Here is a 12,933-nt window from a genome sequence, read left to right as displayed (position 1 = left end):
GCTTCTACCTTGGCTGCCTGCATTGTGCAGTGTCCCATTGGATTTTGTGTTTCACATATGCCGTGCCGTCTCTGTGCGTCGTCTGCCGCGTGCAGTGTCTGGCGCAGCTTAACTTCGCATCGCACTCTGTCGGCGATCGTTTCAGTCGCACGTCCTGCCCTCTGGGCAGTTGATACGAGCAACAGGACAGAGAGCCACCTAGCGGATAACATAGGAACTACTTGCAAAAACCTGCTCGCAATGGAACGGACGATTTGGCTCCGAGCGGGTGAGCTCCCCCCACCCTCGGAACTCGCCCGCTCGACGCTCACCCCACCGTCTCGACTCTAGCCAGAGCGTTGAGCAAAGCGACTCAGGTGTCACTCTGGTCTCTGCGGTCTCAGCTCATGCAGCAATACAGCTCGCGGCTCGACCTGCTCGACTCAGCGCCTCTGCATCGGAGTTCGTCCCCACTGGATATTGTTCTTCGTAGTAATACCGCTATGTATATTACATTATTATGTTATGTATACATCAATCGTTTTTATTTTATTTTTATTTGTTTAAACTGATTAGATTAGGTTGCTGATGACTCCTCTTACCATAGGATTTTTATTATGGACACTCGAATTTACGCTTTAATTACGAGCGAACCGATAAACGTATCGCAAAATGTGATACACCAATATTTTCCTTGTTTTATTCTGCGTAAGGCTATATGCAGCACTTTCGTTTTACAGTCAAATTTATATATTTTTTTCTTATTCTGCTACGGATTTTGCGATTTTAGGCGTCTTCGGAAGGAAACGTTCACTTTAAAAATATATGGCTTGCGATGTATTTGTATGAGGTTAATGAAATTTTAATACATTATAGCCAAATATATTGTTAATGTAAATCTCAAGTTACAACATTTTCCGATCACCCAAAAAACCACGATAGTGCAAAATAAATCAATAATCAAAAACTTGGTCATATCGTGGAAATTTCAATAAACAATACAAAATTCTTACTCATTATCTGTGTTACTTCAAAATAGGATCAAATAAGATCAAAATACAGGTGTAGTACTGGAATAAACCAAGTTTAAAGGGCAATGTGCCTTCCATTTATTTTATATTGTAAATGAGTGGTGAGTCATGAAAAAGAGCTAATTCATTTCAGGGAGTGAACAGTTCTGATCCAATCTCTGAAAAGAACAGTTTTGCCCATCTCTAGTGTCCATGTAGTTAGCATATTTTCTATGTCTACGCTGCCTTGGCTCTGACTGTGTCTAGGTTTACCGAGTACAATCTTAAAATTGGGCCATAGTTCAGTTAAGCTGCTCATTATTTTGTTGACGAACTCTCTACCATTGTCAGACTGCAGTATTGAGGGGATGCCTAACAATGTAAAAATGTCAACCCCAAGATGATAATGTCAGTAATGCTATCACATACCTCTTCAGCTGTTTTGGACCCCAGTGGCCTGAGAACAACGAATTTAGTGAGGTGGTCCTCATAATCCATTACGAATTTGTAATCTCCACCTGGTTGCGATTGGAAGTCAATGACATCAACTTGACATCTGCAATTGAGCTTCTTGAATAGTATTGGCTTCACTACTATTCCTTTTTTCTGACCTTTTTGCTTTTGTAAACAAGGCTCACACAAACTAAAATAAATTTGGCTATCTCTGTATGTTATATTACAGAACTTTGACTTCAAGCATTTCATCATTCGGTCATGTCCACCATGCCCAGTCATTACATGAGTGTCATGCAGGATAACATACAGTTCTTCATCATAAACACCGTATTTAGTCTTACAGTCTTCAGTTACAGGCTGTATTAACTTGGTTACTCCATTCACTTCCAGCACTTCATATCTCTTTAAGAACTTGCACTCATTGCCTACCAGATTTTAGTGATTTAGCCTATCTGATAAGTGACTCGTACTTTTCTCTGTCCATGAAGAAAGAATTATAACTGAGATTTCCCCGTTTCACTCTAAGATGTTCGTTGAAGTTCACTGATTCAGCCATAGCTGCACTGATGTGAATCATAACTGCACTACTGTCAACCATAACTGCACTGCTGTATAACATAACAAAAACGAGCAGACGACAATTACACTCATGCTGATGCGTGGTGTCATTGTTGGACGCAGCGTTAATAACTTGGGAGCAGTGATGGTATACCTTCGCTAGTGGATAATATGCTACTGTATTTTGCCTAGCCGAGTATAGTGATGGTACACCTTCATTAGTAGATGTGTTTTTTTTTCATTTTATGGTAAGCTCTCACTGATCATTTTAGTGATAGTGTACATTCATTAGGGAAGGTTTACCTTCCCTAATATTCCACTTCCACTGTAACACATGCATAGATATCTGAGCAGACAGATCGTTGCGTGTTGACTGGCCTGTAATATTATCTTCGGAACAATTTAAAGTACTTATCTAATGTAATCTAATTGTATTTGCTGGTTCTGCATTTTTCTAGTTGTCACATGAGTGGGGTGCCTTGTATTCATGTGTGGGAGTCACGCTAGTGAAGATTGTTTTTAACTGTAACAGAAAGAATAATCATTTTATTTTACATATAACTGGTTCTGACCTTGGTAGTAGCCACCAGTCTTAACATGTATGTGGTTTTATTCCTTGGAACTGGACAGTCTGGTGACAGTAAGATGAATGAAGGCATCAAGAACGTATCTATGACCTGCACATTCAGGGAGAGAGAGAGAGAGAGAGAGAGAGAGAGGTGGAAGGGGGTGGGGGCAACCAATGTTAATTTTCCGTCGAATGACGAAATAGTTTTGAAATTTCAAGACAATAATCTCTAGGTATACTTGCTACTATTCAATGACCATTACATTTTCTGTCTTTCTTCAATCTGGTACTGAATTAATTCAGCTGTCTCTCTGGCAGGGCTGGTGTGGTGGTGTGAGAGGGCATCTGTAGTTTGAACTTTCTGAACTAATTCGCATGTGGAGCGGAGCAAGCACGTCCCATCCACCGTCTCCCCGCACTTTGACATCTGAGGGGCGTGTGAGGCGTTGAGAGGAAATACGCCACTGTTATGCTTACTGATTTGCTATGGCTATGGCACGACAATGACTTCTTGACTACAGTATGCAAAGGTATTGTAAGATCGCCAATGTTGGCAGCGGCCGTACACAAAACACTCATGGTCGATGTCTGACTTCTACCGCCGTCAGCCGATCCAAAACTAGGGAGCTTCCGCTCAGGCCGTTGTGAACAAATCGACGAGTTCAAATTTTAACTCATTGAAACAAACAGTATCCTCTGCCCAAAGCTGGTTACGCACTTCCATTTACTAATTTATGTTTGTAAATGTCAGGTGTTAGTACGCATAGTTTTTTAATCAAAATGCTTACTCATTAGGTGGATGTATGGCAGGTTGACATACGAAAGCCGAAAAACTAGCGAGGTCATTTGATTCGCCCCTACATTAAGGAAGTAGAAATTTAGTTGAGGCGACACTAGTGTTCTCCACTGGTATACATTATATATAGATTTATTAATATATATTTCTGATTAATTACTAGGTGATACTATTAATTTAAAACTTTTTATCCTACCACCGTTCCGATGACGTCATGATCATGAACTTTGCACGTTCACCTCAGATGAATGCTATGTAACACAACAATCTCTGCGTCAGGCTGTCGTCAAGGTTTATACTTTATTCATTTGTAGTGAGCTCGATAATCATGGCTGATGGAGTTGTTGCTGGTGGTGAAGTTGAGAATGTGGCTAGTAATGTATTGGTGAATGCAAACGGGGAAATTGTAGATAATGCTCAGACGGAGGAACAAAACGACGTAAGTATATTTTGCAATTGTTCGTGTGTGTAATATACTGTGATGTTGTGAACTAGATTTCAGTGTCATTTGCACACATGAAAGCATGTGACTCGGCGTGAAAATAAACCAGAAGCCCTTGATGTGTGTGTGTGTGTGTGTGTGTGTGTGTGTGTGTGTGTGTGTGTGTGTGTGTGTGTTTGTTTGTTTTATATACATAAAATAACTGGCACGCCATGGTTGGTGTATTTTTGTACTGTGAACACTAAATACTTGCGTTTGTTTCAGTTTAATGCGCGTGTGAACCAGGAACGGGAGAGATATCAGCCAACAAGATGGGAGTCCTTTTTCGCCATTATTAAATCGCTCATTATTAGGGCACTTATCATATATTTCATAACCTCATTTTTTCGAGCTCCTGCGCAGACACCAGATCCTAATGCTCCAGCGGGGGTTTCTTCTAGCCGTAGACCGGCAGTTAATTTGTTTGAGAACGGAACTATTATGGTAAGTTTGCATACTGCAGAACTACCCAGAATAGAATCATTAGTCATAACTCAGTTGTATGATTTGAACTGCAGAGCAACTAACTCCTTTGTGCCAATGTATATTTTGCAAGCAACCCATAATAAAACGTTGAGATCTAGTGGTACGTCAAGCCCATCCTCCCGTTCTATGAGAGTCAGTTATGGACAGTGTCACCAGAAATTTGCATTAATAGAGACAGTGACTGTTGATATCCAAAACATTTTATCAGCTGTTGCAGTCAACGTATCACAGTATTGGCAAACCTTGATTGCTAGTATTGTTTCCTACCTTGAGGGCTTGAGCAATCGTTGTTCCTCTTTCATTGCCTGTAATCCTTTCTTCGCAAAAGTTTTTCCTGTGAACATGCTGCCTTTTAAATTGGTCAGCTAGACAATATCAAATTGGACAGAATACCACTAAACAGATTTTTTTGAGATCTACTGCATGTGAGCAAATCATTACATTCATTTGGTTTGTACTTTTCTGTGATACATTGTGAAAATGCATGTGAGTAGGTTTACATGTTTAAGAAATGGTCCCAGTAGTGACAAGACCACAGGGTTCAATCAGTTGCAGTGTTTGGTACACATCTGAATTGGCAATAACAGAATTGGGGATCTGAGGTTGTTATTGTGGCTTGCTGGGCAGGTTAAAATCAGCAACATTGTTGTTAGAACATATTGTGGACCTCAGATATTGAGTCAAATCGAAGGCATGAGCTAGATGAAACTTCCTGGCAGATTACAACTGTTTGCCCGACCGAGACTCGAACTTGGGACCTTTGCCTTTCGCGGGCAAGTGCTCTACCATCTGAGCTGCCGAAGCACGACTCACGCCCGGTCCTCACAGCTTTACTTCTGCCAGTATCTCGTCTCCTACCTTCCAAACTTTACAGAAGCTCTTCTGCGAACCTAGCAGTTTGGAAGGTAGGAGACGAGATACTGGCAGAAGTAAAGCTGTGAGGGCCGGGTGTGTCGTGCTTCGGTAGCTCAGATGGTAGAGCACTTGCCCGCGAAAGGCAAAGGTCCAGAGTTCGAGTCTCGATTGGGCACACAGTTTTAATCTGCCAGGAAGTTTCATATCAGCGCACGCTCTGCTGCAGAGTGAAAATCTCATTCATGAGCTAGATGCTTTGGCATTACTGTGACAACTATAGTTATGTTTTCATAAGAGTTGCACCATTGCTTTCAAAACAAAATGTTCCCAATAAGTGGGTCAAAAGTGTATTGAAAGCTAGATGACACTAGTGTAGCAAACGTTGTATGGAATGCCCTGAAAGATTTTTTTGAGGTTGGGTAAATTTGTTAATTTAGAATAAACATAATTGGGGGTAGCTCCAAAATTGTCAGACCATAAGAAAAGCTGTATATTAAAACTATATCTGTAAGGGTTAGATGCCAGCACACATCAGACTTATGTGCTCTCTATCTTGGACTGCTGACAAACTACTGGTGTCAGCACACACTGGTGTCAGAGTGCCTCCCCCCTCCCATCGTTGCCGCAACAGCCACCACCACCACCACTACCACCACCACCACACACGCACACACCGGTATCAGATTGCCTCCTCCCAAGCTGACCCGCTGTCCCCCACCACACACAAGGGTTGCTGGAGAGCTGCATGCCTTGCACTGTGTAACTATCTTGGTCGTGTTTTTGGATGCAGAGCAAGTGTCTTCCTCAACTTGCAATGGAGTCTTGATAAGTCCGTACTTATATGGTGTTAGGGCAACAAACAAAGTTATGATGGGTTGGTGTGATATGTGTGTTAAAACTGTTTCATGGTATAAAGTGGAAGTGGTGAAGATCTGTTCCTCATGGACCCCAATGCCTACATGTCCTGACATATAGCATGGGAGGCACTCGGCTAAGGATAGACACCTGTATATATTTCAATGTTTATGGGGGGAAGCAATCAGAAAAAGTAGTGGGCTCACATAACTTTTTATATTGGACGTAAGCAAAATCATAAACTGATAATTTTTAGGGAAGCCTGAACGGTTTGTGATGAGACACTATGCTGAATGATGTATCATCTTCAGTCACAGTGTTATTTAAATGATTGTCAACCACACCTTTGGCAATGATAGTTTGAGCAGGAAGCAAGATACAGAAGGGATAGAGAACATTGTGCCTCTCTATGATCAGGGATAGTCAGACTGTGAACGAGACTCAACATTCTGCTTGTTAATTGTTCATTGTGCGTTGGCTGCTGTGCAGTACTTGAGCACTGCAAGCTGACTGACTCTTTATTATGGCACTTCGTCAGTAGTGGACACCTCACTCATGATGGAGAAAGTGCTGTTTGGAGGACCTCAGTTGCAAGGTGTATAGAGTTAACTGGAGTAATTTTCGTCTGATTATAATGTATATATTTTAAATTATATTTAATAGACTTTTTACCACCATTCAGTAGATATTTCAAAATTAGTTACGTGCGAGACAAATACCTGCAAAATAGTTCTACCATACTGAATGGTGCAACCATAATACACCAAATAAACTACGTGTCATCAAGAAGACAATGAATGTGTGGCAGTTATCCACGCTAGCCAGCTCTGCATTGTTTGGTCACCTCCTCCATTGCAAAGACCCATCTCAGTGTCGCTGTGGCTCCCACATAACTGTCATCCACATTTTGTTGGACTGCCCTGTTTTAGCCACTCTGCAGAAGACGTTTAACCTCCATTTTAACTCTTCCTCACTATTTCCTTGGTGGTGTTCTTGTTCATATGTGTGTTCATTTCACCTTCTTTTAGGCTGGTGATTTTAATGTGTTGCAGAGTGGCTGAGTCATCCTTTTTATTCTTGTCATCAGCCAGTCTTGGCCACCTGCTATATTATTTTAATACCTTCCACTACTTTTCCTTTGTGTATTTTTTCTCCTTTTGGTTAGAATCTTTCTTTTTTTTTCTGTGTGGTTCCTCATTACTTTTCTACCCTTTTCCTTTCCATGACTCCATTTGGGAACTGTTTTAACTTTAGCCTTGTTTGCACGAGGAAAAAGTAACTAAAGACCCTGTACTTTGGTCCCTTTAGAACCCCCAAACTGACCAACCGAGGTCTGCTGTTTCATTGAACAAACAGTTCCAAGTCCTTTGTGGTGGAAATACAGTAGACAGACACAACTTTTGAGTGTTCTTTGGCATCAGCAGTGATTGTGAAGTGGATGTGGCAAAAAGGTAGAAAGTTGGACTGATCGACAACAAACCACCTGAATGAGTAAAAGTAGCTCCAGCTAGCGGAAGAAGAAAATTTACAATCAGCAACAAACTGAAAGGACTAAACACAAGTTTGACATGTCAGCTGTTGGTCAGCCTTTCCCATCGCGGCCTCAATGATGCCACTGTGGTGGACATTTTGGGCAAGGGATTCAGCTTTACTTAGTCACCTAAACCACTTAAATGTGAGTTTTATGTGCATTACAAATTTTTCTTTGCCCTTCCTTTTCTCTCTCTCTCTCTCTCTCTCTCTCTCTCTCTCTCTCTCTCTCTCTTACGCATAACACTCTGGCACTCCCACTTCTGTCACTTTCATTTCAGGTCAAGCCTTACAAATAGCATAAATTTTGATGAAATTTGTCATAATAGGTGGATACTGTGCCCTTAAAAGCTGCTGAAACCAACTGTATAGAGAGAAGAGCGACTACCCATTCCAGAAGTGCAAAGCAACACCATAATCATTGTCATTCAAGCAGAGCAGCTTAAACATACAATGGACACCACAGCAAAATGCAAGGCACACTCATGGCTTACATATATAATGTTCTTACAGTTAAAATGTTTCGAATTTTTAGCTGTATGTTGTTTCTCTCTTGTGTTTCTTGAGAGCGAGAGAGAGAGAGAGAGAGAGAGAGAGAGAGAGAGAGTTGTCACAATTCTGTAATTCATATTACATTTCAGAGGCATGGAAACATTTAAAAGTATTGGTCACTATTTTCATATACTGTGTGTGTTGGATCTTTGGGTCCAGTATAACATCACTGGTCAAAGCTGACGGGTGGAAATATACAGTAGTAGTTATCAGGGTCCCTGCCCTCTCCTCCTCCCTCTTTTCACTACTATTGGTGGACCTCTTCATGGAAGCGTTTCAGGAATTTCCATTTCATTCCATGTCTACAAACAACTTGGCTTGGTTACGTATCTTGCCCCATGGAGAAAGAAGCCTTTGCAATTTCCACCTGTACCGCAACACCCGGCACAGAAATGTACCTCATAGCGTGTCCACGATGCTTTAATGAGTATGTGTATGGTGAGCATGGGGCCCTAAGCTGTTCAATCACCTTCTTTCTTGTGCTGCAATCCCTTCTCACGCTATCCTTACATCTGTTACATTCTTTACCATGGTGTCAGTCTTGTTGACTGGACTATGTCTCTCTGTTCTGCTTTCTAATTTGTGGCCCTCCTTTTGGTTTGAACTTCCATTTTCAAATTTTTTTTCTGTAGTGTATATCTAAAGGGGAGGAATGCCTTAAATAGTGCCAAGTTAATACAGCACTGAACATCCTCTGTGCTCAGTAAAAAACCTAGAATGACGAAGTTTGCATTTTAACTGTTGCATACAAAAACATCCAAAAGATAACTGAAAAGATACACATGCTTTCATCTTAGCTCTTGAAGGAACATCGTCTCGGAAAAAGTTATGGTGTACAGGTGAGAAATGAAACCCTACATCCCATCTTCCGTGCGGTCATCCATGTGCATGTTCAACCCAAAATGCAGAAACTGGAAGATCACTTTAGAAGTTTGCCATTTTGAACAACCACCTTTGTGTGAAATTGTACAGAACACCATTGTCCACATTCACTGGATTGTACAGTATTTAATAAAGAAAAATAAAAGAAAATGTCTGTAATATACTTAGGCAAGGAAAAAATATGGACATGTGCATCCATTCAACTTGATAAGTTATGCAAAAGACTATTACCGCTCCTGCTTCATCTTTTTCAAAACTGAATCAACCAGCACCATCTTTGGGGACAATTTCTTGCATCCAGCTGAAGAAGCAGCTCCTTCCTCTGGTTTCCACCAGTGACAGAGTTCCCTATCAAAACCCTTCTCTTGGCCAATGGCTGAAGGAGTCTCAGGACTGTGGGTGCTAAAGCTGGTTGCTCTTCGTTCGTTGCTGCTCTGAACAGACAAGCCTTTCCTAGATTGCCTCTGTTGTCATCTTCGCTCCTTGTCAGATTGCAACGATGGGATTGCAGGACGCATGTTATCACCTGCGCCATTGGAGCCACTATTCACCTTTCTATGGATCCCTCTGCATCCAGCCAGTCTCACACAGGACCAGAAATCCCAACAGCTATTCAGGATCACCAAAGAGCCCTATAACATCTCAAGTGAAGTGACACCCTTCAGACTGACCACCTCACTTTTATGTGACTTCACATGAAGTCCCGCTGTCGAACTCAACATAGTAAGAAATAATGCTGGTGGTGCTGTGTGTGGGTCGAGCTCCTTAGTCTTTTGGGCCACCAAAGATCAAGAACTCTACCATGTCTCTTCTGTCAGGGTGGTTTTTGTTATCAACACATAGGTTCTTGCTGCATGCATTGTGGCAGAATTAGGAACAGATTCAGCAACCTCTTCTTATACAAAATACATAAATAACAAGTTGAAGACATTTCCCTCTCTATCACCCCTTGCCATAATGTATTATACACGGTCTCTCTCCTAAGAGTCATCAGGTGCATTTTCTCTGTTTCAGCATATATTTGCAGTTTTATTTTTGCAAAATGTAATTGGAATCAGCCCAAACAAGTACTGCTCATCATGTCTCATGTGATGTACAGCATCAATGGAAAGTGTCAATTTATTTCTCGCTGCAAAAAGAATGCTTCTTAAAGTTGAATTTTATATGTTGATTCATTAGGGTAGTCCCAAATTGTCTAGTGCGATATTTTTTTTAATGATGTGCATTGAAAGGGACAGCAAAAGACAAAGATTAACCAGTACTCCGGCAGTGACAGCAGTGTCCTGGCTAATGTTGACTGTTACCACCATGGAGAAGCACTGTTCAGTCACTGCTGGAGTAACGATTATTTTTCATTTTTTACTGTTACTATTAATCCAGACTATTCAAACAAATAATTCACTACACTAATTTGGGACCACTATATTGAATAGCCACGTAAAATTCAGATTTAAAAATAATTTTGCTTGTATTAGACACAAACCAACACTGGGTGTCATTGAAACCCATGAAGAGCATGGTGTCTTTGCGCCATGCGTCGCAAAAGTGAAATTAAAAATATCTGCCAAAATGCCAGAGAAAATGCACCTGACAACCTGTAGGAGAGAAACCCAGTGTAATGAACCTTTTACTGACTGAGAACCTGCTCCAGAGACTTGCCTTATATTATACGATCCCCAAGACCTGATTTGATTTATAATCAGATGATCCAACATCCAAATGTTGATCAAAAGCTAAAATCTGGGTCTTCAATATATATTCAAAAGGGTAGATAATGAATGTCTGTTAACAACTAATTCTTGATTAGCCTCACCAAATTGATTTGCAATCTGCTAGAAAGATGGTTGCCTGCTGGTTATGCTCTTCCCCCGTCTCGTTCCCCCCCCCTTTTTTCTGACTAGCGATGGCCTTGTTACATTGGAACATAAGAGGTATTCAATCTAATCGGGAGGAATTACAACTGCTCCTCCGCTTGCACTGTCCGCTCGTCCTTGGTCTCCAGCAAACCAAGTTGTGCCCAACTGACCGTATTGCCTTTACCCACTATACCTCGGAGCGGTATGACCTCACCGCTGTGGACTGTATTCCTCAATACATACTGGCGCCCCGACTTTCCTCTCGGACTCTACTCATACCGACTCCCACTTGGACCTTTCGATCTGTTCTACCACTCTTGCCCGTCGGTTCGAGTGGTATGTCCTTTCTGACACCTATTCGAGCGACCACTTCCCCTGTGCCGTTCGTCTCCTGCACCACACCCCATCCCTACGTCCTTTGAGCTGGAACATACGGAAAGCTGACTGGGGACTTTACTCCTCCCTGGCGACCTTTCCGGACCACGATTTTCACAGTTGGGACAGTCAGGTCGAATACCTCACGGCTGTTATCATCAATGCTGCCGAACGTTCCATTCCTCATACTACCTCTTCTTCATGTCGCGTTTCCGTCCCCTGGTGGAATGAGGCTTGTAGAGACGCTATCAGTGCTCGACGACGTGCTTTACGCACCTTTCGCCGCCATCCTACGTTGGCGAATTGTATTGGATACAAACGACTCCGAGCGCAATGCCGTAGAGTCATCAAAGACAGCAAAAAAGCTTGTTGGGGCTCTTTCACCAGCTCCTTTAACAGTATTACTCCCTCTTCTGTCGTTTGGGGTGGCCTGCGCCGGCTGTCGGGCATTAAGGTCCACTCCTCGGTACCTGGCCTGACCTCAGGTAATGAGGTCCTTGTTGATCCTGTGGCTGTCTCCAACGCCTTCGGCCGCTTTTTCGCGGAGGTTTCAAGCTCCGCCCATTACCACCCTGCCTTCCTTCCCAGGAAAGAGGCAGAAGAGGCTCAGCGACCTTCCTTCCACTCGCTGAATCTGGAAACTTATAATGCCCCCTTTACTATGCGTGAACTCGAATGTGCGCTTGCACTGTCCCGGTTCTCTGCTCCGGGGCCAGATGCCATTCACGTTCAGATGCTGGCACACCTTTCTCCGGCGGGCAAAAGCTTCCTTCTTTGTACCTACAATCGCGTCTGGACCGAAGGTCAGGTCCCCATGCGTTGGCGTGACGCCGTTGTTGTTCCTATACCCAAACCTGGGAAGGATAGACACCTTCCTTCTAGTTACCGCCCCATTTCTCTTACAAGCCGTGTCTGTAAGGTGATGGAGTGCATGGTTAACGCTCGGTTAGTCTGGATTCTTGAATCTCGACGGCTACTTACCAATGTTCAATGCGGCTTTCGTTGCCGCCGCTCCGCTGTTGACCACCTTGTGACCTTGTCGACATTCATCACGGACAACTTTTTGCGAAAGTGCCAAACGGTAGCCGTGTTCTTCGATTTGGAGAAGGCTTATGATACCTGTTGGAGAGGAGGTATCCTCCGCACTATGCACAGGTGGGGTCTACGCGGTCGCCTGCCCGTTTTTATTGATTCCTTTTCAACAGATCGAAAGTTTAGGGTACGTGTGGGTTCCGTATTGTCAGACGTCTTCCTCCAGGAGAACGGAGTGCCTCAGGGCTCCGTCTTGAGTGTAGCCCTTTTTGCCATCGCGATCAATCCAATTATGGATTGCATTCCACCTAATGTCTCAGGCTCTCTCTTTGTCGATGACTTCGCGATCTACTGCAGTGCCCAGAGAACATGCCTCCTGGAGCGCTGCCTTCAGTGTTGTCTAGACAGCCTATACTCATGGCGCGTGGCAAATGGCTTCCGGTTCTCTGAAGAGAAGACAGTTTGTATCAACTTTTGGCGATATAAAGCGTTCCTTCCGTCATCCTTACATCTCGGTCCCGTTGTTCTCCCATTCGTGGAAACAACTAAGTTTCTAGGGCTCACATTGGACAGGAAACTTTGTTGATCTCCGCACATCTCTTATTTGGTGGCCCGTTGTACACGTTCCCTTAATGTCCTCAGAGTTCTTAGTGGTTCATCTT

The 12,933-nt window shown here is 42.8% G+C and overlaps 1 protein-coding gene across 1 annotated transcript in view; it reads left to right on the top strand.

The window, feature by feature from the left end:
• The first annotated feature begins 3,634 nt into the window (after window positions 1-3,634).
• LOC126194985 (cleft lip and palate transmembrane protein 1 homolog) overlaps window positions 3,635-12,933 on the top strand; it is a 50,597-nt gene continuing 41,298 nt past the window's right edge. The window contains exons 1-2 of the mRNA XM_049933401.1: window positions 3,635-3,806; window positions 4,074-4,292. Coding sequence (XP_049789358.1) covers window positions 3,696-3,806; window positions 4,074-4,292 — 330 coding nt within the window. The 5' untranslated portion in view covers window positions 3,635-3,695. The remainder of the gene's footprint in view (window positions 3,807-4,073; window positions 4,293-12,933) is intronic.

The sequence above is a fragment of the Schistocerca nitens genome, chromosome 7 (assembly GCF_023898315.1).
Source record: "Schistocerca nitens isolate TAMUIC-IGC-003100 chromosome 7, iqSchNite1.1, whole genome shotgun sequence".
Taxonomy (NCBI): domain Eukaryota; kingdom Metazoa; phylum Arthropoda; class Insecta; order Orthoptera; family Acrididae; genus Schistocerca; species Schistocerca nitens.
The sequence above is the reverse complement of the archived record's forward strand: the minus strand, read 5'-3'. Positions and strand labels throughout refer to the sequence as shown.